Source organism: Schistocerca nitens, chromosome 8, assembly GCF_023898315.1.
Source record: "Schistocerca nitens isolate TAMUIC-IGC-003100 chromosome 8, iqSchNite1.1, whole genome shotgun sequence".
Lineage (NCBI taxonomy): Eukaryota > Metazoa > Arthropoda > Insecta > Orthoptera > Acrididae > Schistocerca > Schistocerca nitens.
The window spans coordinates 417238690-417265967 of record NC_064621.1 but is presented as its reverse complement, the minus strand read 5'-3'; the positions used below and the strand labels follow the sequence as shown (position 1 = coordinate 417265967).

Here is a 27278-nt window from a genome sequence, read left to right as displayed (position 1 = left end):
AAGTGTCCCAAAAGGAAACTGAAGGACTAGAAGAACCTCTCTATATATCAGTACTGAAGTGTTCTGAGAAACTCAGATGTCAGTGGGTAGATTTTTACAATTTTATGTTACATGAGAGCAACAATTCTGCTATGATGTAAGTAAATATAACAATGTGAGTCTGTTAACAGATTGTTTGAAGTCTTATTTCGCATGCTTAGAGAACTGCACTGTCATGCTGGAGTTCTAAAGGAGGAACTTTATTATTGTTAACCAGTGATAATTTAATTTATATTCAAGGAAGTTGCTTATTACCACAGTATGCAAAATATCATTGCAGGTACCTAATTACTAACATTGCAAGTACAAAATTGCTGTCAGTATCACTTTGTTGCGTGTTTGTATTAACTGGCACAATGTGAATATTCACTTTTTCCCATCTGTTCTTGTTGAATAGTAGTAAAGAACACATTTTTAGCAATGTAACCAAAACTAATAATAACAGGCATACAGATCTTTTTACTCTTTGGTTAATATTATTGAGACCTATACAATGCACTTGTGGTTGTGCTGAAACACTAAAGACTCAATGTCATTTCTGTTCCTTGTAGCATGTACAAACAACACAGTTTAGAAACAGGCATCAACCGGCATTGGTCTCTGAAACTTAAATCTTCTAAATACATAGTGTATATGATTTTTAGATCCATCCTAATCATTTTATGACCCTTCATGTGAACAAAGGCAATGTTAGCTCTGAGAAATAGTTCACTATTCAAGTCATAAAAAAACTAGCAAGGATGAATATTTCTCTTATATCAGAGATCTTTCCATGTACTGATAACAATGATACTTCAGCCTGACTGTATAAGACTGAAGTTAGAATTTTTTCTTTTTACACAGGTACATCTGTTATGTGAGCCGGTTTCCTCTTTCGCTCCTTGCGTTCTAGCCACTTTGATTCCTGCTCATCAGCAGTTCCAAATGCGAGGAAGGTGACATAAGGAATTGCACATACTGCCATTGATGTATAAAATACATACTTCCACTGCTGTATTGTTTGCTGCAACAGAAAATACAACAATCCATATGTATTTATCATTCATTTGGATGATGTCAACAGTACTCTCAGTTTCTAACTATTTGTCTAACATTCAGACATTCAGTTTAAGGAAATGAAGTCAAATACGTGGCCCTATTACTTATCATTGTAAAAATGGTTGTATTTAAGAAACAGATAATTATTAAAACAGTGATTCTTTTCTCATCAAACAGTTAGCTCTTGCTACTTCTGCACCTGTAGAAAAAGCATAAATCTTTCCAGCAGCTGTCTCTCTCTCTCTCTCTCTCTCTCTCTCTCTCTCTCATCCCCCCTTCCACACCATTCTTCACTATACTGACTGGATAAGTGCATCTTACAAATTGGGATAAGCAGACAGATTAAGTAACATTGAGAAACAGTATTAAATTGTGAGAAAAACTGCACACACTAACTCAGTTTCTCACAGTCGCCTTGTATTTAGTACATGATCAGGTGTAATAACTAGGGACCTGTCTGAAACCGTAGCACCTATTTTTTAGTGAAAATCAGACCTATTTTTTGTGTGTAAATCATTAGACATAAAAATTCAAAATGTTGCTATGCTATGTGCAAGAAGACGAATCCTTAGTGCTTTGATATAACTTTCTGGTGACTGAATGTTTCTGATGCAGATGTTTGCCTTTTCAAAAATTTTGACAGTTTTTTTCTGGAATGGTCTTTGCTTTTTCTCTTCTTTTGACTCTATTTAAGCTTTCAACAAATGATGTTTCTGTTGAGAAACAGCAGCATTTCCCCACTGGTGAACTGAATACTTCTCGGATTTACAATGTTCCTCTATATTCCTTTTCTTTACCCATTCAATTTGATAATCAAAAAATCTTCAGAATATTAACACCAGCCTTTCATGGGAATTCATAGCTGTGCAACCAACAGTTGACAATGCTACAGATCAAAACAACAAGGCATGTAGTGTAGAAACACAATTAAAAATATCTCTATTTGCATGTTAAGGGAAAAATTATGATGCAGTCGAAATATGTTGACAGGTTTTCTTTTTTCTCCAATTGCTATAGTGCAGACTGTGGATACCACATACCGGCCATCAGCCTTGAGTGTAAATAAACTAGAATTATAGTGTCACAGGGGTAAGAAGCAGTGTGGGGTAATGAGCCCTGCCTCCTTCACAGGGCAGCAGCCTACACCAGTGCTCTGTGTTTCACTCACTGGTGTTGTGGGGGTGAAATTAAACTCCATTATGGACACACTTGAAAATAAGAGAACAACAAGCAATGTACAACACAAAGACTTCATTGCACAATTACTTGCTGAGGTTGGCAGTGACATAAACAAGCTAGTTGAGGGCTGCACTTCCTGGTATTTCAGCAGCCATAGTTCAAAACACCTGCTCCCTAAAACTGCCACGTTAAATTTGTTAGCATTTTACCAATTTTTTTTTAATTTTAGGTAGCAGACAAATGTACATGTTTCTTTGTTCTAAGTTGCTTGGTCCCACAGCTGATTAGTATGGTGTGTTATACGACACATATTTTACATCGACTATTCAACTGCCCACAACTGGCATGGTACCAGAACATTGAGCTCACTGATACAGTGTTGTCTTTGTGCACTTTTCATTTTGCAAACACATTAATACATCCATTAATCTTTCAAATTTGGCTTCGCCAGATTATGTGCAATGCCAGTAACCAAAAGTTGGTTACATTTTTGAAATTAATGTGCAGAAAATAGGTACCTGATAAAACAGTTCATCTGAATACAATCTGCACACTCCTGGAAATGGAAAAAAGAACACATTGACACCGGTGTGTCAGACCCACCATACTTGCTCCGGACACTGCGAGAGGGCTGTACAAGCAATGATCACACGCACGGCACAGCGGACACACCAGGAACCGCGGTGTTGGCCGTCGAATGGCGCTAGCTGCGCAGCATTTGTGCACCGCCGCCGTCACTGTCAGCCAGTTTGCCGTGGCATACGGAGCTCCATCGCAGTCTTTAACACTGGTAGCATGCCGCGACAGCGTGGACGTGAACCGTATGTGCAGTTGACGGACTTTGAGCGAGGGCGTATAGTGGGCATGCGGGAGGCCGGGTGGACGTACCGCCGAATTGCTCAACACGTGGGGCGTGAGGTCTCCACAGTACATCGATGTTGTCGCCAGTGGTCGGCGGAAGGTGCACGTGCCCGTCGACCTGGGACCGGACCGCAGCGACGCACGGATGCACGCCAAGACCGTAGGATCCTATGCAGTGCCGTAGGGGACCACACTGCCACTTCCCAGCAAATTAGGGACACTGTTGCTCCTGGAGTATCGGCGAGGACCATTCGCAACCGTCTCCATGAAGCTGGGCTACGGTCCCGCACACCGTTAGGCCGTCTTCCGCTCACGCCCCAACATCGTGCAGCCCGCCTCCAGTGGTGTCGCGACAGGCGTGAATGGAGGGACGAATGGAGACGTGTCGTCTTCAGCGATGAGAGTCGCTTCTGCCTTGGTGCCAATGATGGTCGTATGCGTGTTTGGCGCCGTGCAGGTGAGCGCCACAATCAGGACTGCATACGACCGAGGCACACAGGGCCAACACCCGGCATCATGGTGTGGGGAGCGATCTCCTACACTGGCCGTACACCACTGGTGATCGTTGAGGGGACACTGAATAGTGCACGGTACATCCAAACCGTCATCGAACCCATCGTTCTACCATTCCTAGACCGGCAAGGGAACTTGCTGTTCCAACAGGACAATGCACGTCTGCATGTATCCCGTGCCACCCAACGTGCTCTAGAAGGTGTAAGTCAACTACCCTGGCCAGCAAGATCTCCGGATCTGTCCCCCATTGAGCATGTTTGGGACTGGATGAAGCGTCGTCTCACGCGGTCTGCACGTCCAGCACGAACGCTGGTCCAACTGAGGCGCCAGGTGGAAATGGCATGGCAAGCCGTTCCACAGGACTACATCCAGCATCTCTACGATCGTCTCCATGGGAGAATAGCAGCCTGCATTGCTGCGAAAGGTGGATATACACTGTACTAGTGCAGTCTGTTACCCCCGGAACTGCCCAGGTGGATATACACTGTACTAGTGCCGACATTGTGCATGCTCTGTTGCCTGTGTCTATGTGCCTGTGGTTCTGTCAGTGTGATCATGTGATGTATCTGGTTGGTTGGTTGGTTGGTTTTGGGGAAGGAGACCAGACAGCGTGGTCATCGGTCTCATCGGATTAGGGAAGGATGGGGAAGGAAGTCGGCCATGCCCTTTCAGAGGAACCATCCCGGCATTTGCCTGGAGTGATTTAGGGAAATCACGGAAAACCTAAATCAGGCTGGCCGGACGCTGATGTATCTGGGGTCAGATACATCAGCGTCCGGCCAGCCTGATGTATCTGTAGTGTCAATAAAGTTTCCCCTTCCTGGGACAATGAATTCACGGTGTTCTTATTTCAATTTCCAGGAGTATATATATATATATATATATATATATATATATATATATATATATATATATATATATATATATACTAGAGGGAAACATTCCACGTGGGAAAAATATATCTAAAACAAAGATGATGTGACTTACCAAACGAAAGCGCTGGCAGGTCGATAGACATACAAACAAACACAAATATACACACAAAATTCTAGCTTTCGCAACAAACTGTTGCCTCATCAGGAAAGAGGGAAGGAGAGGGAAAGACGAAAGGATGTGGGTCTTAAGGGAGAGGGTAAGGAGTCATTCCATCCCGGGAGCGGAAAGACTTACCTTAGGGGGAAAAAAGGACGGGTATACACTCGCATACACACACATATCCATCCACACATATACAGACACAAGCAGACATATTTAACAGGTGAGGTATGAGTGGCGGCAACTTGAAATTAGCGGAGATTGAGGCCTGGTGGGTAACACGAAGAGAGGATATATTGAAGAGAAAGTTCCCATCTCCGGAGTTCGGATAGGTTGGTGTTGGTGGGAAGTATCCAGATAACCCGGACAGTGTAACACTGTGCCAAGATGTGCTGGCTGTGCACCAAGGGATGTTTAGCCACAGGGTGATCCTCATTACCAACAAATACTGTCTGCCTGTGTCCATTCATGCGAATGGACAGTTTGTTGCTGGTCATTCCCACATAGAATGCATCACAGTGTAGGCAGGTCAGTTGGTAAATCACTTGGGTGCTTTCACACGTGGCTCTGCCTTTGATCGTGTACACCTTCCAGGTTACAGGACTGGAGTAGGTGGTGGTGGGAGGGTGCATGGGACAGGTTTTACACTGGGGGTGTAAAACCTGAGGGTAGGGAAGGTGGTTTGGGGATTTCATAGGGATGAACTAACAGGTTACGAAGGTTAGGTGGACGGCGGAAAGACACTCTTGGTGGAGTGGGGAGGATTTCATGAAGGATGGATCTCATTTCATGGCAGGATTTGAGGAAGTCGTATCCCTGCTGGAGAGCCACATTCAGAGTCTGGTCCAGTCCTGGAAAGTATCCTGTCACAAGTGGGGCACTTTTGGGGTTCTTCTGTGGGAGGATCTGGGTTTGAGGGGATGAGGAAGTGGCTCTGGTTATTTACTTCTGTACCAGGTTGGGAGGGTATTTACGGGATGTGAAAGCCGTTGTCAGGTTGTTGGTGTAATGGTTCAGGGATTCCGGACTGGAGCAGATTCGTTTGCCACGAAGACCTAGGCTGTAGGGAAGGGACCGTTTGATGTGGAATGGGTGGCAGCTGTCATAATGCAGGTACTGTTGCTTGTTGGTGGGTTTGATGTGGACGGACGTGTGAAGCTGGCCATTGGACAGATGGAGGTCAACGTCAAGGAAAGTGGCGTGGGATTTGGAGTAGGACCAGGTGAATCTGATGGAACCAAAGGAGTTGAGGTTGGAGAGGAAATTCTGGAGTTCTTCTTCACTTTGAGTCCAGATCATGAAGATGTCATCAATAAACCTGTACCAAACTTTGAGTTGGCAGGCCTGGGTAACCAAGAAGGCTTCCTCTAGGTGACCCATGAATAGGTTGGTGTACGAGAGGGTCATCCTGGTACCCATTGCTGTTCCCTTTAATTGTTGGTATGTCTGGCCTTCAAAAGTGAAGAAGTTGTGGGTCAGGATGAAGCTGGCTAAGGTAATTAGGAAAGAGGTTTTAGGTAGGATGGCAGGTGATCGGCGTGAAAGGAAATGCTCCATCGCAGCAAGGCCCTGGACGTGCAGAATATTTGTGTATAAGGAAGTGGCATCAATGGTTACAAGGATGGTTTCCGGGGGTAACAGATTGGGTAAGGATTCCAGGTGTTCGAGAAAGTGGTTGGTGTCTTTGATGAAGGATGGGAGACTGAATGTAATGGGTTGAAGGTGTTGATCTACATAGGCAGAGATACGTTCTGTGGGGGCTTGGTAACCAGCTACAATGGGGCAGCCGGGATGATTGGGTTTGTGAATTTTAGGAAGAAGGTAGAAGGTAGGGGTGCGGGGTGTCGGTGGGGTCAGGAGGTTGATGGAGTCAGGTGAAAGGTTTTGCAGGGGGCCTAAGGTTCTGAGGATTCCTTGAAGCTCCGCCTGGACATCGGGAATGGGATTACCTTGGCAAACTTTGTATGTGGTGTTGTCTGAAAGCTGCCGCAGTCCCTCAGCCACATACTCCCGACGATCAAGTACCACGGTCGTGGAACCCTTGTCCGCCAGAAGAATGACGATGGATCGGTCAGCCTTCAGATCACGGATAGCCTGGGCTTCAGCAGTGGTGATGTTGGGAGTAGGATTAAGGTTTTTTAAGAAGGATTGAGATGCAAGGCTGGAAGTCAGAAATTCCTGGAAGGTTTGGAGAGGGTGATTTTGAGGAAGAGGAGGTGGGTCCCGCTGTGACGGAGGACGGAACTGTTCCAGGCAGGGTTCAATTTGGATAGTGTCCTGGGGATTTCGATCATTGGGAGTAGTATTAGGATCATTTTTCTTCATGGCAAAGTGATATTTCCAGCAGAGAGTACGAGAGTAGGACAGTAAATCTTTGACAAGGGCTGTTTGGTTGAATCTGGGAGTGGGGCTGAAGGTGAGGCCTTTGGATAGGACAGAGGTTTCGGATTGGGAGAGAGGTTTGGAGGAAAGGTTAACTCTGAATTAGGGTATTGTGGTTCCAGATTGTGTTGATTGGAATTTTGAGGTTTTGGAGGGAGTGGAGCTGGAAGTGGGAGATTGAGTAGATGGGAGAGACTGGGTTTGTGTGCAATGAGAGGAGGTTGAGGTTTGCTGGAAAGGTTGTGAAGGGTGAGTGAGTTGCCTTTCCGGAGGTGGGAAACCAGGAGATTGGATAGTTTTTTGAGGTGGAGGGTGGCATGCTGTTCTAATTTGCCGTTGGCCTGTAGGAGTATGCTCTGAACAGCCGGTGTGGATGTGGGAGAGGAAAGATTAAGGACTTTTATTAAGGATAGGAGTTGACGGGTGTGTTCATTGGCTAAGTTGATGTATAGGTGAAGGATTAGGTGGGTGAGGGCAATGGATTGTTCAGTTTGGAACTGGTATAGGGACTGATGGAAAGAAGGGTTGCAGCCAGAGATGGGAACTTTAAGTGTGAGGCCTTTGGGGGTAATGCCAAATGTTAGACAAGCCTGAGAAAATAGAATATGGGAGCGTAATCTGGCTAGGGCGAAGGCATGTTTGCGGAGGGAATGTAAATAAAACTTAATGGGGTCGTTGTAGGGGTGTTGTGAGGGTGACATGGTATTAGAAGGTGGAAAGTGTAACATGAGGAAAATGAAAATAAAAATATATGGGAAGAGATAAAGGTGAACTGGAAAGTAACTGGAGATCTGGTGTGAAAAAGGAGAAAAGGTGTTGGTTACAGCTGGGCTATGTTGGACTTGGGTTGGTAGACAACGATGTGCACAAAGGTTAGGTAGTTGTGTTGCCGCCAAAACACGTTAAAGGACGGAAAAATTTCGGAAAATTTCGAAAAAACTGCGTGTAATGTATTAAAAGGAGTGGTTTTGTGGTGGCAGATTATGAAAATGAGGCTAACAATTGTCTGACGAAGAAATAATGACGTTAAAACCTGTGGGAAGCGGCTGAAAATTATCAGTGATGTGGGAAAAAGCGGAAATGGAAATAAAGCGAAAGTTATTACAAATAGCCGAAATGGTTGTTCAAAAGGCGAAAGGAACTGTTTGTGAACTAGAAACGGTGGATTTTATAGCAGCTTTTCTAGTTCACAATACAAAGACACAATACAAAACACCCACTAAAAAACACCAGCGCTTTCTCGTTTGGTAAGTCACAGCATCTTTGTTTTAATATGCTTCATCAGAAAACAGGGAAGGAGGGTGAAAGACGAAAGGATGTGGGTTTTAAGGGAGAGGAAAAGGAGTCATTCCAATCCCGGGAGCGGAAAGACTTACCTTGGGGGGAAAAGGGGACAGGTATACACTCGCACACACACATATATCCATCTGCACATAACAGACACAAGCAGACATATGTAAAGGCAAAGAGTTTGGGTAGAGATGTCAGTCGAGGTGGAAGTACACAGGCAAAGATGTTATTGAATGACAGGTGAGGTATGAGCGGCAGCAACTTGAAATTAGCGGAGGTTGAGGCCTGGTGGGTAATGGGAAGAGAGGAGATATTGAAGGGCAAGTTCCCATCTCCGGAGTTCTGACAGGTTGGTGTCAGTGGGAAGTATCCAGATAACTCGGACGGTGTAACACTGTGCCAAGATGTGCTGGCCATGCACCAAGGCATGTTTAGCCACAGGGTGATGGTCATTACCAACAAACACTGTCTGCCTGTGTCCATTCATGCGAATGGACAGTTTGTTGCTGATCATTCCCACATAGAAAGCTTCACAGTGTAGGCAGTTCAGTTGGTAAATCACGGGGGTGCTGTCACACGTGGCTTTGCCTTTGACCGTGTACACCTTCCGGGTTACAGGACTGGAGTAGGTGGTGGTGGGGGGTTGCATGGGACAGGTTTTACACTGGGGGCGGTTACAAGGGTAGGAGCCAGAGGGTAGGGAAGGTGGTTTGGGGATTTCTTAGGGATGAACCAAGAGGTTACGAAGGTTAGGTGGATGGCAGAAAAACACTCTTGGTGGAGTGGGGAGGATTTCGTGAAGGATGGATCTCATTTCAGGGCAGGATTTGAGGAAGTCGTATCCCTGCTGGAGACCCACATTCAGAGTCTGATCCAGTACCAGAAAGTATCCTGTCACAAGTGGGGCACTTTTGGGATTCTTCTGTGGGAGGTTCTGGGTTTGGAGGGATGAGGAAGTGGCTCTGGTTATTTGTTTCTGTACCAGGTCGGGAGGGTAGTTGCGGGCTGCAAAAGCTGTTTTCAGGTTGCTGGTGTAATGGTTCAGGGATTCAGGATTGGTGCAGATTCATTTGCCACGAAGACCTAGGCTGTAGGGAAGGGACCGTTTGATATGGAATGGGTGGCAGCTGTCACAATGGAGGTACTGTTGCTTGTTGGTGGGTTTGATGTGAACAGATGTGTGCAGCTGGCCATTGGACAGATGTAGGTAAACGTCGAGGAAAGTGGCATGGGATTTGGAGTAGGAACAGGTGAATCTGTTGGTACCAAAGGAGTTGAGGTTGGAGAGGAAATTCTGGAGTTCTTCTTCACTTTGAGTCCAGATCATGAAGATGTCATCACTAAATCTGTACCAAACTTGGGGTTGGCAGGCCTGGGTAACCAAGAAGGCTTCCTCTAAGTGACCCATAAATAGGTTGGCGTATGATGGGGCCATCCTGGTACCCATGGCTGTTTGCTTTAATTGTTGGTATGTTTGGCCTTCGAAAGAGAAGAAGTTGTGAGTTAGGATGAAGCTGGCTAAGGTAATGAGGAAAGAGGTTTTAGGTAGGGTTGCAGGCGATTGGCGTGAAAGGAAGTGCTCCATCGCAGCAAGCCCCTGGACGTGTGGGATATTTGTGTATAAGGAAGTAGCATCAATGGTTACAAGTATGGTTTCCGGGGGTAACAGACTGGGTAAGGATTCCAGGCATTCGAGAAAGTGATTGGTGTTTTTGATGAAGGATGGGAGATGGGCATGAAATGGGTTGAAGGTGTTGTAGATCATTCAACCCATTACATGCAGTCTCCCATCCTTCATCAAAGACACGAACCACTTTCTTGAATGCCTGGAATCCTTACCCAGTCTGTTACCCCCGGAAACCATCAAACGATCAAAGGCAAAGCCACGTGTGACAGCACCCATGTGATTTACCAACTGACCTGCCTACACTGTGATGCATTCTATGTGGGAATGACCAGCAACAAACTGTCCATTCGCATGAATGGACACAGGCAGACAGTGTTTGTTGGTAATGAGGATCACCCTGTGGCTAAACATGCCTTGGTGCATGGCCAGCACATCTTGGCACGGTGTTACACCGTCCGGGTTATCTGGATACTTCCCACTGACACCAACCTGTCAGAACTCCAGAGATGGGAACTTGCCCTTCAATATCTCCTCTCTTCCTGTTACCCACCATGCCTCAACCTCCACTAATTTCAAGTTGCCACCGCTCATACCTCACCTGTCATTCAATAACATCTTTGCCTCTGTACTTCCACCTCGACTGACATCTCTACCCAAACTCTTTGCCTTTACATATGTCTGCTTGTGTCTGTTATGTGCAGATGGATATGAATGTGTGTGCGAGTGTATACCTGTCCCCTTTTCCCCCCAAGGTAAGACTTTCCACTCCCGGGATTGGAATGACTTCTTATCCTCTCCGTTAAAACCCACAACCTTTCGTCTTTCCCTCTCCTTCCCTCCTTCCTGATGAAGCTACCATGGGTTGCGAAAAATTCAAATTTGTGTGTGTGTCTGTGTTTGTTATTGTTTCTATCAACGTACCAATGCTTTCGTTTGGTAAGTGAAGCTTTGTTTTTAGATATATATATGTATATATTTTGGTTATAAGTAGATAACTGTCTCAACCGATACATAGGAAAGTTACCTCATTCACAAAATCTTATATACTGTCTATACTTTTGATCCATTCTGCAAAAGAAGATTAGTGTTTGTTTGTCTTTCATCTTCACGGTACAGTAGAGTCTCGATAGTTCAAGTCTCGATAGTTCAAGTCTCAATAGTTCGAGTCTCAATAGTTCGAGTTTCCAATAATCCGAGTATCTTTTTTTCCTTTTTCTTAAAAAAAAAAGAAGGTTGCAATGATCTACTTTCTTTTTTTTACTGACATGATAAATAATGAAAACATCATTGCAAAAGATAGACAGGGAGAGTACAGCTCAGTGGGAAAGCATACAACAATGCAATCAACACCGACGACTAGCTCGCTGCCATATTGCACGAACATCTGTTGTCAGTATGGCACGAAATGCATGAAATACCCTGACTGCTGCCGGCTGCTAACCGATCAAAACTGGGGAGTTCTTACGCTGCTGTAGTTCCCAGTACCAGTACTGTACAGTGTTGTGTGTTGTTTTGTTTGTTGACTGTGTGTTCTGTTGTACACCTTACAAAGATGAGTGCTGTAACAAAAAAGAGGAAATTTGTGCCTTTGCACCTAAAATTAGAAGCAGTCAGATGACTTGACAAAGGAGAAACAATAAAAAAAAAATTGCTCTCAAATGTGGTGTTGATGAAGTTACTGTTGGTGACTGGCAAAGAAACCGACTTAAATTGGAACAGTTTTCTTCACAGAAATCGTCAGACGAATCTCTCAGTCGAAGAAGTATAAAAAAAGTCAGACTTTGAAAAAACAAGTGAGGCATTGTTCATGTGGTTTACCCAACAGAGACAGAAGGGTGCTCCAATTTCTGGCCCAATCTTGCAAGAAAAAGCTTTGTTTTTCAGAAACCAGCTGCTGGAAGGTTAAAAAAAATGGTTCTGAGCACTATGGGACTTAACTGCTGAGGTCATTAGTCCCCTAGAACTTAGAACTAGTTAAACCTAACTAACCTAAGGACATCACAAACATCCATGCCTGAGGCAGGATTCGAACCTGCGACCGTAGCGGTCTTGCGGTTCCAGACTGCAGCGCCTTTAACCGCACGGCCACTTCGGCCAGCTGCTTGAAGGAGATGACAATTTTGCCGCTAGTGTGGGCTGGCTTGACAAGTGGAAGAAGAGGTATGGAGTGCATCAACTAGACGTATGTGGAGAAAAACACTCTGGTAACACTCAGGCCATTTCAAAAATTATTGTCAAGTTTAAAAAAATCATAACTGATGAAAATTTGTCTAATGAACAAACATATAACTGTGACTAAATTGCCGGCCGAAGTGGCCGTGCGGTTAAAGGCGCTGCAGTCTGGAACCGCAAGACCGCTACGGTCGCAGGTTCGAATCCTGCCTCGGGCATGGATGTTTGTGATGTCCTTAGGTTAGTTAGGTTTAACTAGTTCTAAGTTCTAGGGGACTAATGACCTCAGCAGTTGAGTCCCATAGTGCTCAGAGCCATTTGAACCATTTTTGACTAAATTGGGCTACATTTTAAAATGTTACCAGTGAGAACACTTGCTTCTTGTGATGAAAAAAGTGCTCCTGGGCACAAAAAAGCAAAGAGTGGCTCACAGTTATGGCAGCTTCAAATGCAACTGGAAACCACAAACTAAAACTGGTTGTGATTGGGAAGTCTGCCGAGCCAAGAGCATTCAAGAATTTATCCATCTTATCTCTTCTGGTTGTCTATACACATCAGAATAATGCCTGTATGAACTGTTTTTGTAACTCATTTGTACCTGACTGCAAGGATTTTTTAAAAGAAAGGGGACTGCCATGCAAAGCAATTTTACTCATGGATAATGCATCCTCACATCCAAGTGCAGGAGGACTGCAGTGCGACGGTATCCGCGCGTTGTTTTTCCCACCAAATGTTACCTGTCTCATTCAGGCCATGGATCAGGGCATTCTGGAATGTCTAAAACAAAAGTATCAATGGTGATTGCTACAGTCAATCCTCCATTCCGAAGACAACGAAAGCATTGTAGGAGCTTTGAAGAAAGTGACTTTGAAGGACGTCATGTACTGGATTAGCGAATCTTGGAGTGAAATAAAGTCAGACACAATTTCTAAGTCATGGAGGAAAATTCTACAGGAAAGTATGCCAGACACGGAAATGGAAGATTTAGCAGATGAGGACGATTAACCATTGTGTCATTTAATCAGAAGATTGCCAGGGTGTGAAGAGGTAGAAGAGGTGGAAGAAGGTAAGTGGTTAAATTTGGACGAACAGTTGGAAGTGACAGACTCTTCTATAATTGACATGGTTAACATTCCATTGCAGTGTGAGAGTGACGAGGATGACGAGGCAGATGCTGCACCGATGATGAGTCACACCGATGGCTACGCTGTTCTCGAGGCCGCCATATGCTACATGGAACAACAGCCAGAGGCGACACCAACTTACCTACTGCTCCTGAGACGGTGGCGTGACATTGCTGCGAGGAACCACTGCAGCTTTGCCAAACAAAAGACACTTCACTATTACTTGTCTAAATAAATAATTATTGTTATTCTGCTAATGCAAATGCATGTGTAAATACTTTTATTTTAATAAAGTTCATATTTTAACCTGTATTACTTGCAATATCATAATATTTATTTTTTCCATTTAAATTTCGATAGTCCGAGTTTTCGATAGTTCGAGGTGGTTCCAGTCCCATTCACCTTGAACTATTGAGACTCTACTGTACCATACATAGATTAGTGTTTCAGGTGCCTAAGGCTGCACTCCATGAAGAGCTACATCCTAAGGCAAAGGTCAAAATAAGAAAGACAAAAAATGGTAATAGTTGTTTTCTCAAGAATAAGAACATACATTCACAGTCTGTGCTATCCCCCCCTCCCCCGTACGCTCAATCAATGGAGTTCAGAGAAAGAAAGGGCCAGTGGAACACAAAAAATTAGTTACTATGAAATGTCAGATCAAGACTGAGGTATAGTGCTAAGCAGTACTTCAGTATAGTATACCATCCAATCCAGTCACTTATATTATGTACGTATACACACACAGTTTATATTTTTTTAGTTAAACTTGAAACAACTGTTCTTGAAGATATTTATAACTACATGTAGAAAATAACTGAAGCTTAGGTAAAACTTCATAAAATTATGTGTACAACTTTTTGTAATGTAAACAGATGTCTCATCTGTCATCTTCAGTACAAAGTGAAATGGAATAATGTATATAAAATAATATGAATTGTCATAGGAAATTACTACAATTGGAGGTAAATGAAATTATAGTTTAATTATGTTCAAAATTAATAATTTAGACAATTAATTGTTAAAAATGCAATATAAATTTTGCATGAAGGAATGCAAATTTATGAAGTTTCACTGTGGAAACTGTAATTATGTTTTGTCATGTGTGCTGTGGTTTGTTTACATCATTGCACAATTATTGTTTGCAATTATGAATCAACTAATATTTTACTGTCAAAAATGCATGTACTGATTTACATTTTGTGAACATATTTATACTTTGACAGCTGCACTCAAGAATTGAGCTTGTGGCAATATCAACCACCAGTATTAACACGACACTGATCAATTTATTGACTGCAGCAACTAAGGACATGGTTTGTGTGTAGCTTAAGCTCATGATCTTTGATCACCAGTTCCCACTTGTCACTCAAACTGTGCGTATCAGGTGAGTGTTTCTTGTATATGATCAGTTTATGTTCACAGCAATAAAGTGTGGAATACTTTGCCAAATGGTCGATATATTATTCTACTTGACCCCAGCCACCTGTTATTCCCAAATTGGCGACCCCAGACCACAGCACATCTGCCACATACTTAATGGACACACAAACTGCTGTCAGGATAATGGACACAGTGACCAACAGGGAACTTTCTTCCACTTCCCCATATGCACACCCTCATCCCCACATGGCATCAGCCACCATCTCACACCACAATGAATCAGATCCACCCACCTCCTACAGAACATCAACTTGAGCCAACACTTGTAAGCCACCATACAATCCCACAAAATGCCACTCTTCACATGCTCTAACAATTGTTCAGCCACCCCATGAGACTTGTGCTATAACATCAGGCTCTCAGGTGACAAATTCATTCCTACCTAGTGGCAGAGCTCAGCTGGCCGAGTCATGCCAGAACATTCCCAGTCTCCCAACAGCATGGCATACGAGCAATCAGGTTTTGCATACTTACACTCCCAAATCTAATCAATAATAACCTATGGACACCTTCCCCACAACACTTCAACAGTAACGTCTACACCTCTTAAACTGCCTCCATTCCCAGTAGATCAACCTCATACCTGGTTCGCTATCACTGAATCAGTAGTCACCACACATAACACGTTTAATGACACATTGAAGTATATGTTTTGTTTGTGTCACTTAGGCAAACATACCATCATGGTTAGCAACATCATGTTGTCTCCACGTAAATTTAACAAATCCGAGGTACCCAAAACAGAGTTGCTCCTGAGACTACGCGAGACCCCCTAACAACAAAATTCAAGCCACCCATGTGGAACAATTAAATGGATGATCACCTTTACAGCCATGGCACCTTTTATGGTCCACAGTGGATCCATCACAAATATTTGACATTTCACTGCAGCCATGTGGTCAAAAAATTGTCATGTGAAGTCCAAACTGTGCTAATATGCAATGAAGGACTCCCATTGGACCATAGATTACAGTTAGCAGAGAGCATATATGCTTTGCAAAATGGTCACTCACACTACTCAGAAGCCACTGGCACTACATATTGCAGTCAGCCACGTTACACAGCGAGTTGGCAGATGGCTTCTGAATGACACCAACCCTTCTGAGATTACCTGATGTGCTCAGCATGGAGCAGCAGTAACCATGTTTCTCACTCCAGGACACCACCACCAAGCAGTACCAACCTCTCGCAGCAAGGTCCTCCAACATGTCATGCATGGAGCAATGGCGGCCATCTTACCAACCCTTCCCAGCAGGCCATAACCAACTGATATTGGACCTCCCTGACAGTGCCCAACACTGCCACAGCCAGTTATCAACCCCAGCTGGCCAAACAACACGTCCGCACAGCTGACAACTACATACGGCACAGCACCATCCACACCATGGCATATGGACAACAAACGACAACTGTGCAGTGGTGCTGGTTTCACACCTACTTCAGCAACATCACACACAAGTATTCCCAGTGCTGCCAATACACAAACACCTCCAGTGACCTTCACTAGGCGTCAGAGGCTGCAGCATCAACAAAGTTTGCCACACACTAAACCAAACCAGTTTGTCTCACACACCAGTCAACATTAACAACACACCAAACAGCACATTTTGGTGGACTCAGGGTTGGAAATCAGTAGGGTCCTGAATACCGCTCTATCCTCCCATGCCCCCTACTCTGCACATACACTGCAAGCAACAAATGAATCGATCATTGCCATTTACGTAAGCACCACCTGTGACATTTACCTCAGCAATCGCCAACATTTCACATGGACATTTCTTTGTGCCAGTGGCAACAAACCACTGGTTGGGGCTGATTTCCTATGGCAATTTCATCTCTGCCCAGATTTATGAGAAGGAGTACTGCTCTGCAGACCAAGTAATGTCACCATCACGGGCACCATCAGACAACCACAGGCCCCAGCCCCATGACAACACAAGGACACCTGCCTTTCAATGTATGCAGGCTCCAACTGCTATGATCCTCTATTGAGAATCAACTGACAGCAACCAACCAACATTGACACAAGGGAAGAACCTTCTGCATTCACATCAAAACTAGCTAGTGGAGGGAGAATTACAATTTAGGACCTTTCAGTCCTTCCCCTTTAACCACTGTGCAAAAATTACCACCACAGCACAACCTGGCAGACATATGGCAAAAAATGGTAAAGGACCTCCACACCGGAATGTAGAAATTCTCTGCCAATCCTTGTTCCAAATATCATCACCTTGATGAATCATTGACCCAGATGTTACTTACCCTCGACTTCACGAACACTACCAGTGACACACACACACACACACACACACACACACAACATCACCACCACCACCACCACCACCACCACCACCAGCATCATCATCATCATCACTGCAAACAAGCATTGGATACAATCCAGTGTTGCTCTGATCTTCTTGAGTGTTTGTGGTCATCGCCTCTCACAAACAGGAAACAACCACCTTTGACAAATACTGTGAATGAACAGGTCAGGGCCAGTAAAACAAGTGACAGTGCAGTCAGTTTTTATGCAACAAGTGACTATGACAGTTATGTCTGCCCCCCTGTACATCCAAATCTCTTCCCTGATAAAAGACCTTACTAATGACACACTGCACAGAATTATAACAACAGAGGGACTGCTTGTGTCTCCCAAAGAGGACCGCCTCTCCCCCAAGAAATGGCAAACCACTGAAGCAGCTATAGACGAGCTGCTTAACTCAGGCATCATTTGCCCTTCAAATAGCTCTTGGGCTTCACTTCTACATATGGACTGCAAAAAGAGTGATACTTCTCGAATGTGCATACCAATGGTGACTGAAGACATTGCAAAAACTGTCAGTACACCCCTTCCAGTTATTTGAATACTTATTCATGTCATTCAGACTAAAAATGTGGCTCAAAGATGGCAGCAATTCATGAGCTTCACTCTACACAAATTCCAGTTCTGTTCCCATTATCTGGACAATGTACTGATATATTCCACTACACTCCAAGAGCATGAAGACCACATATGACAAGTTTTTTATACCCTAGAACATCTAGGTGCAGTCATCAACACTTAAAAGTGCCTCTTGCATCAGCAGAACCTAACGTTCCTAAGATATTTCCAGAATGAAATTTTCACTCTGAAGCAGAGTGTGCACTGATATGAAACTTCATAGCAGATTAAAACTGTGGGCCTGACTGAGGCTCAAATGCGGGACTTTTGCCTTTCGTGGGCAAGTGCTCTACCAACTGATATACCCAAGCATGACTCATGACCCGTCCCCACAGTTTCTTCCAGGAGTGCTAGTTCTTCAAGGTTCACAGGAGAGCTTCTGTGAAGTCTGGAAGGTAGGAGATGAGGTACTGGCAGAATTGAAGCTGTGGGGACAGGTTGTGAATCGTGCTTGGGTAGCTCATGTGGTAGAGCACTTGCCCATGAAAGGCAAAGTCCCGAGTTCAAGCCTCGGTCTGTCACACAGTTTTAATCGACCAGGAAGTTTCATTCCAAGGATATTCTGTCATTAGCAGGGATCATACCAACAGAAGAGAGGAAGAAACTCATGCAATTCACTCCCAAGCCCACTACCTACAAGGATCTATGCAAATTTCTGGGAATGGCAAATTTCTACTGATACCATATTGTGCAGCCATCCAAAATCCAGGCACCCCTCACCAACACGCTTTCCAGAGCCAACACCAAAGGCATCCAAGCTCTTCTGTGGTCACAAGGAATGTCACAGGCTTTTGAGGCAATAAAAGGGCTACAAGGGATGCAAACCTGACTTACCCCTCACCAATGGCCCACCTGTCAATCACTCACTGCTGATGCTAGCGACACTGCCATCAGCATTTTTCTACAGCAAACAGTTAACAGCATACATCAACCCTTGCACTTCTTCACATGTAAACTGAACAGATTGCAAAAGTTGTGAACTGCATACAACCATGAACTGCTCGCCCTCTATGATGCAGTAAAGTATTTTAGACAAGATGTTGAGGGCTGCCTTCTCATACTTTTCACTAACCACTGTCCCTTCACACATGCCATTCAGTATCCTAGTTCAGATGTATCACCTTGCCACTACAGCACCTTCACCTGATAGCTCAGGGGGTGAGGGGGGACTGTTTGTGTACTAAACATTCCATATCCACACCACCAGTACCCTAATCAACTATCTGAGCTTAAGTTCATGCTCTTTGTTTGCCAGTTCCCAGTGGACTCTCGAACTGTGTGTATTGTGTTAGTGTTTCTTGTATATGTCCAGTTTATGTTCACAGCAATAAAGTGTAGAATATTTTGCTGAGGTGTCTGTATATCATTCTACTTGATCCCTGCCACCTGTTATTCCCACAAGTTCATGCCAATAGGGTACACAATGGAAGAGTGCATAGCAGTACAGTGCAGTACATTTTGCCTGCTGAACAAGTATGCATTCACATGGAAGTTTGTACAACACTGTGAAAGTCGAAACTGTATTCTCTAGAAAGAACAATATTGTCAGAAATTATTCTGTAAATAAATTACAAAAGTGAATTCTAAATGAACTTTGAGTTCTTATTCTGAGAGGAAGTTACTGTCCCCAAATTCCAAAGTTTAGATGCCTGGATATCTCCAACTACTCATGCTAAAAAGCAGTTAAGTACCAATCACAGATGTAGAATTGCCTTTTATAAAACTTTTATATTGTAAATCTACTCCCTTAACTATTAGAAGCATTCACAATTAATTAACTAAACATTTTGAACTCTTTTAAGGTTTGTTGTAATGAAAATATAATTTAAGGTTTGTTGTAATGAAAATATAATTAGAGTCAGGAAGGCTACATAGCTATAATGCTGTAATTGTAATTAATCAGTTCTTTTTGTAGTGTCTTCAAGAACAGATTGTTTCATACACACAATCCATCAAAGGAACTAGGTAAAGGCAATTCTGAATAAACATGTTTGAGAATAATGCTAAAATACATGTTTTTGTTTAGTTATGATGATAAACAATGATGTACTGAAACACTTATTACTTGTGCTAAATGATAACTGCAGATTATTGTACTTACCCTGCCAGATACAAATGCACTTGTAAGAAACACTTATTACTTGTGCTAAATGAAAACTGCAGATTATTATACTTACCCTGCCAGATACAAATGCACTTGTAACAATGGGAGTAATAATTCCAGGAATGTTGGTGCTCGTTAGTGCAAGACCAGCTGCACTTCCATACGATTCCGGGAATAGATAAAGGTGATTCATATAGGAACCACCATATATAGCACAGCGAGCCACCATAGTCATGACAAATAGGGCTATTATTGCTGTTACATTGCAATTAGCAAGGGTTACACCAAGGAGGAACAGTGGAGTTCCAATACAGGCTGTAAGACAAAAGTATTTCTAGTATCAGATATCTTCTTTGCACTATCTACAACACAAAAGCCTACTGAGAGAATGATCTCGTACAGTCAAAAGAGACGGCATGAACTACTTTATTACAAAATATGGAAATAATATATACAAAACTTCCATAAACTGAAGTAAATAACTACTGCCATTAATATACTTGTAATTAACAGTTTGAAATTTTACTTGTCTTCACGCGTTTTGAGTTCCTTTGATAACAAACATCAGAAACAAAGTTTTTATACCATTCCTTTAAAACCCATAATTCTATATTCAGTAATGCTTCTTCATGAATTTAGTTATGACCTATCTATAGGTAGTAAATACAAAACTAAAAATTGTATGGCGCATTTCTTTTGGTCATGGCAGATAATTTTCATATTGCATGTGGGGTGTATTTTTCCTTCTTTTCCTGCTGCTGTTTATTTTGTAAGATTTGTGGTGGGTCTTACACCAGCACTAGTGAGAAGTTGCATCCCTGGCCGATATGACGGGGCAATATTTTGCTGACCACAATAAACCGCCAGATGAAAGTAGTATTACCTTCATCCTCTTTTCTCAGAGTAGTTTTTTTCTTTTTGGGTGGTCCGGATCCTTCTGTGCCACCTCCGTGTCAATCCAACTGCAGTGAATATCCTTGGAATGCTTTCGCAAGTTCTCTCTATTGTGCTACTAAATAAATAGCCACACTTCTCACAAACAGGGGTATATTTTGCCCACCATTTTCATTATTACTTTTCACAACACAACTAACAATTGCCACTCTCATGAGTACATTCAAACTTCCATACATGCATTCTGTAGGACCTGAGAGAAAAATCAGAAAAATAAATACCACTCAATTGTTCTATATGCCCTTGTTGGTGCATCGTTTACTTCATGGCTCTCGGATTCAGGCACTTGCTGCACCACAGCACAAATGACTCCTGGATGACCAGTGGTTGTAATACCATTTTTACTGGTCCCCTTCTTACCAGCTCCACCACTGCTCCATGTTCACTGCATACAAGAAAGGAAAACACACAGTTTCCCTTTCCCAGTACATTTATCCTTATTCAGTTTACTCATGAGTGTCTCTTGTTGATGGCTTTCCAGTGGTGTGTTGTGATGTTTGCAAATACCCCAAAACACTACACATGTTAATAATAATTTGAAAGTAAACTAAATTTTGTGGGCATTATATTGCTTACATGAGTTCCACATTATTCTGCTCAATAATAAGGCATTGGTTTATTGTCTATTGTGAAATTCATGCACTGCTGTCTCTTTTCTGCAAATCTGCAATAATTAAAGACATCTTTCAGTTCCACTTTCTCCATTTCATTTACTTACCAGCCCATATATGTCAATGATACTATTATTTTTACCCCACAGGTAATCCTGAAGAGTGACTGTTGTCATACATTTTGTCACTAAAAGAATTTATACAGTTTCTTCCTTTACTGAAGTCCGACAACTATATCTTTGGACAGTTCTAATAAAAACTTTCTCTCTTATTTGGATCAATGATCACAACATTCCCAGTCTTTCTTTCTTCTACTTTTTATATCTACTGCTCAGTATCACCTCACCTAATGTATCTTCACTTTACATCAAACTCTTCTGCACCCTTTGGTCAGAAATCATCAGAAAAATGAAACTTCCTGGTGGATTAGAACTCTGTTTAGGAACCAAGTCTTGGTCCAGTGCAAAATTTTAATCTGCCAGGAAGTATTGTATCAGCTAATACACTACTGCAGAGTGAAAATTTCACTCTGAAAACAACCCCCAAGCTGTGGCTAAACCATGTCTCTGCAATACCTTTTCTTCCAGGAATGCTAGTCCTACAAGTTCCACAGGAGAACTTCTGTGAAGTTTGGAAGGTGGGAGATGAGATACTGGCAGAAAAAGACAGGTCATGGCTCCTGCTTGGGTAGCTCTGTTGGTAAAGCACTTGCCTGCGAAAGGAAAAAGTCCTAAGTTTGAGTCTCAGTCTAGCACAGTGCTTTGATCTGCCAGGAAGTTTCATATCAGTGCATGTGCTGCTACAGAGTGAACATTTCATTCGTAGTAGAAAAACGCTAACAAAGAACAGAGCAAAGTCTCCTATTGAACATGGTGTGACTCTACTACCCACAGATCTATATCTACATCCATACTCCGCAAGCCACCTGACAGTGTGTGGTGGAGGATACCTTGAGTACCTCTATCGGTTCTCCCTTCTATTCCAGTCTCGTATTGTTCGTGGAAAGAAAGATTTTCTACCTCTCTGTGCGCTCTAATCTCTCTGATTTTATCCTCGTGATCTCTTCGCGAGATATACATAGGAGGGAGTAATATACTGCTTGACTCCTCGGTGAAGGTATGTTCTCGAAACTTCAACAAAAGTCCGTACCGAGCTACTGAGCATCTCTCTTGTAGAGTCTTCCACTGGATTTTATCCATCATCTCCACAATGCTTTTGCAATTACTAAATGATCCTGTAAAGAAGCGTGCTGCTCTCTGTTGGATCTTCTCTACCTCTTCTATCAACCCTATCTGGTACAGATCCCACACCGGTGAGCAGTATTCAAGCAGTGGGCGAACAAGTGTACTGTAACCTACTTCCTTTGTCTTTAGACTGCATTTCCTTAGGATTCTTCCAATGAATCTCAGTCTGGCATCTGCTTTACCGGCGAGTAATTTTATATGGTCATTCCATTTTAAATCACTCCTAATGCCTACTCCCAGTTAATTTACGGAATTAACTGCTTCCAGTTGCTGACCTGCTATATTGTAGCTAAATGATAAAGGATCTTTCTTTCTATGTATTTGCAGCACATTACACTTGTCTACATTGAGATTCAATTGCCATTCCCTGCACCATGTGTCAATTCATTGCAGATACTCCTGCATTTCAGTACAATTTTCCATTGTTACAACCTCTCGATATGATACAGCATCATCCACAAAAAGCCTCAGTGAACTTCTGGTGTTATCCGCAAGGTCATTTATATATACTGTGAATAGAAATGGTCCTATGACACTCCCCTGCGGCACACGTGAAATCACTCTTACTTCGGAAGACTTCTCTCCATTGAGAATGTCTTTCACTTCATATTTTCATTACGCAACATTAAGAGCTACAAACTGTTTTTCTTGCATTCTTTTGTGAGCACTTGAATTGCTCACAGTTCGTATTTTAACTATTATTAACATTATGTGAATGAAGGGTTAAATGAAGTACTGTAAGTTCCATAGTAAGCCCATTCTATATCATGAGAAATTTTTAACTTCCTTTCTTGTCTTTATTCTATGGCAATCTGTTTCTGAAATTTGTATGTCACTCATTCATTCATTCATTCATTGTTTTCCATAGCGTCATTCAAGAAACAGAACCTTCATGGCTGTGGAATGAGTCAAGATATACATTAACATGGGACAAAGATACTACAGAAACTAAATCTGTATATTGGATTAACTTCATTCATTCATTGTGTTCTGTAGAATCTATCAAGAAGCTGAACTTTCACAGATGTGGAATGAGTCAAGATAGGCACTAATATGAGACAGAGACATCACAGAACCTAAATCTGCCTATTGGATAACAATAAACTGTCACTATACTGCCTAATGCTATTCACACTAAATTTAATCGAGTGAAATAGTAAGAAAGCTGCTATTTTGGAAAAAAGCAACTTCCTCTGAAGTTTTGTTACATAGCTGCTGTTTATCTGCTCTTAACAGCTTTGCATTTACTTGATTATGGTGGTATTTTTCAAAGAAAATATTTTTACTTCTATAAATACAGGGACTTATTTTCAGTACACAATCACTTGAGTACCTGCCAGCAAAAACATTGTAACCCTCAGTTTTCTAGAATGCGGAGATTTCACACATAAATGTTGTATCTGGTCAGAATGAGCCATGTATGAAGTTAAGTTGGCAAACATGTACTTAAGTAACTTTTTTCTTTTGTTGTAATTTTGCTGTGGGTCGCTCAGGTGCAGAAATGTTGTAACAATGGAGGAAGAAAGTTATGTGTTGCTAAGTCGGAGTACAAGCAAAGATAAAACAGGGGATGGAACACAAAATTAAATATAATAAATGGAAGAAGAATGAGAAGAAATACAAACAGAATTTGTGGCAGACATATTTGGCCCACAGTAAAAAACCAGTGCCTGGGAAAATCTCTGCTGAACAAGCACGTGAAAAATGTTATATGTCGGCCTAACAAAATCAATCAAAAGTATACACATATGACACCAGGCAAAAACTGAACCTTCACAATGAGTCTGTAAACACAGCTTCCCAGACAAAATGGAACACTGAAGACTGGCAAAAACTTTACAATAAAGTCCCACATCACATCAAGACAATGAAAGAAACATAAAAATTCAAAGGGGCTCACTTTGTAAAACTAGAATTTAGTCTCTTGGATGAAATATTATCTTGAAAGATAACATACCTACTGCATCCCACACCCTCATTGTTGTAATAATGCGCACACCTTTCTGCGTACATTTGCGTGTCAGATAACCATATATACTGCAGCTGATCCACCCGAACAGGTAGGGCAATGCTGACACGAGACCAGCCTGGAAAATAGTTCAGCATAACAGACCAACACCTCAAAGTAATGCCTAAATTTTTATTTAATGTGTAGATTTGTATTCTATTTTGAAATAGCAGTGCACTTACTTGATCCAGATCATAGTGGAGTATTTTCTCCATGTAAGTTGGTAATTCAGATAATAATGTGTAGTTCACCCATCCAATCCCAAACATTACAAAACAATGCGCCCACATTGGAGGATTTGACAAAACCATAGGCCATGGATTTCCAATTTTTGACTCCTGGAAATATCAGAATACTTCATGTAGTAAAAGTTGACAATATTTCTCTCAATGTACTCATCCATTTGTGAGTGGTATTTTATGAATTCCACTAGGAATTTAATGAGTGTTGTTCCCTGCATTCTTTTCAATAATTTTTCTTTGGTAAATGCTGCCTCAGCTATTTAACTCTGTCTCAACCAATGATAAGTTTCAGTCTAGATACTGATTCACAAGTGGAGTTCATTCAATTACTACATTTCACAATTTAAAATGATATAAGGCAATCTACCACTGGCACTGGATAGTTTGAACCGCAAAAATACAGTAACCAAATGAACTTCAATTGGGTATGGGAAAATATCGAAAACCAGTCATGGGAATAAACGGAAATTAAGCAGATGCAGTAATATTTATGGATATTGATGCTTATTATTAGAAGACATATACCATAAACCATATTCACAATAAATGCTATGATGTGGAATTTGTTTTTATCATGCTTTTGTCTGTGTAGCTCTCTAGTGTCCAGCCAGATGCAGTCATTTATGAAACATGATATTTTGCACTGTACCCAACCGTCATCTTCAGGTGATACCTGTAGAATGAGCATCTTTGCTACATTGCACCTGGTTTATACTGTTATTGCTCCCCCACCCTCAGTGTACTGCCACATGTCAAATGCAGAAGTCACACTCAGCCAATATTGTGACTTCACCCACTCGAACATGTGAAAACAATATACAAACACACACACACACACACACACACGCTAGAATTATACCATGATGGACTGGCCTCCTTCAGTCCCTCCCTATCATGAGAATATCTTCAACTTTTACCCTACTGACCAAAACTGAGTCCAACACCAATTTCAGACATGTCCATGATTCCTTCACTTACACTAAACCAGCAGTATTTCTTTCCGTGTCCCTTCTCAAAGATAACAAACTGTTAAAGGTTCAAACAACAGTCATTTACATATGAATAAAACTTCCATGACTTTTGGTATGGACTCCAGTAATTACAAGATGGAAACAATGCACTAATTGTTTGACACCTCCACATGAAGGTCTTAATACCCTGTTCCTGGTCCTAAGGTCCAGCTTAATCTCCAGTGCTTACTTAAATCCTTAAACAGAGCTTAGATCTTCATCTGAATTTACCTTCTTTCATTCCACAGGCTTCTGAAAATCTGAAACCAAACTGTCTGGGGAAGTCCCATTGAAACTAATTGCTGTCCCACTGAGCACATTTCCACCCTGCACTGTCAGCATTTTTAAGGAGGTATATCCAAAAGTAGCCATTTCAACAGCTAACGTGTTAGAAACTCAGTTCAGACATTAAAATTTCTCAGTTCTTTGCTAAAACACTAAACTAATCAACAGCTTCTAAATTAGTAATGCACATACAAAACAATATACAGGATGGTGCTGCTTGCTACAAAAAAGTCTTTCAGTATCAAAATAATATATGATGCAGAAAGAAAAGCAAAGTCATTTGGGGTGTCACTAAGCATGAAACTAGAAAAGATAGACACAAGTATATTAGCATACAAATCAAATATGGGATTAGAGTAATAGAAAATTGACAAGTTCTGTAAATATCTGTTACTATGGTGCTGCAGAGAAATTGCAACAAAATCTACCTAAAACATATGTAGCACCCACAGTAAATTACAGTGCAAGCACTATGGTGTTTCCCATTACAGAATTTTAAATTAAAAAATAAGAAATCAGAAGGCTTAGGAAAGGTTCCAGTTTCAGTTCTGAGAGTGGGCATGGACTGTATACTCACCCCATCAAGAAACATAATAAATGTATCATTTCGTTTGTGTATTATCCCAGATATTAGTTGTGTTCTCTCTAAGGAAAGGGCAATGCAGAGAGAAAACTACAGGCCAGTTTTTCTACTTCCAGTGTTTCAAAAATATTGAATCAATCATGAAATATGGACTCACTTTTTTATATTTTACTTTAGTCAGAAGCATACATATATGATTCTACAAATTCACACTTCAGGTAAGAAACTGGAATGAATTTACGCATGTACACACAAACAGAATTGAAATCAGACTCAGAAGCCATTATAGATACACATAAATAAGGACAGTCTTTCTTGCAAAGAACAACTTGGCTCCTGAAGTGGGAGAAGTACAATATTAGCCATAATAGAGCTCACAAAAGGGGTTCTTGAAGCTCCTGATGAGGATGACTATGTTGCAACTATATTCTTAGTCTGTTGACCATAAAATACTATTAAACAATCTAGAAGCGTTAAGTGTAAGAGGAATAGCAAATGAGTGATTCCTGTCTGAGAATAATAAATTAGTGGTTCCTGTCTTACCTGGAAAATAGGGTGCAAAAAGGTAGAGATGATTCACACACCTATTGATT

General features: G+C 41.9%; 1 protein-coding gene across 2 annotated transcripts in view; it reads right to left on the bottom strand.

The window, feature by feature from the left end:
* Window positions 1-872: 872 nt before the first annotated feature.
* LOC126198576 (putative inorganic phosphate cotransporter) overlaps window positions 873-27278 on the bottom strand; it is a 92748-nt gene continuing 66342 nt past the window's right edge. For both annotated transcript variants that reach the window (XM_049935012.1, XM_049935013.1), the window contains exons 6-9: window positions 24748-24903; window positions 24515-24644; window positions 19822-20063; window positions 873-1042 (exon numbers count right to left, since the gene is read on the bottom strand). In XM_049935012.1, coding sequence (XP_049790969.1) covers window positions 875-1042; window positions 19822-20063; window positions 24515-24644; window positions 24748-24903 — 696 coding nt within the window. In that variant the 3' untranslated portion in view covers window positions 873-874. The remainder of the gene's footprint in view (window positions 1043-19821; window positions 20064-24514; window positions 24645-24747; window positions 24904-27278) is intronic.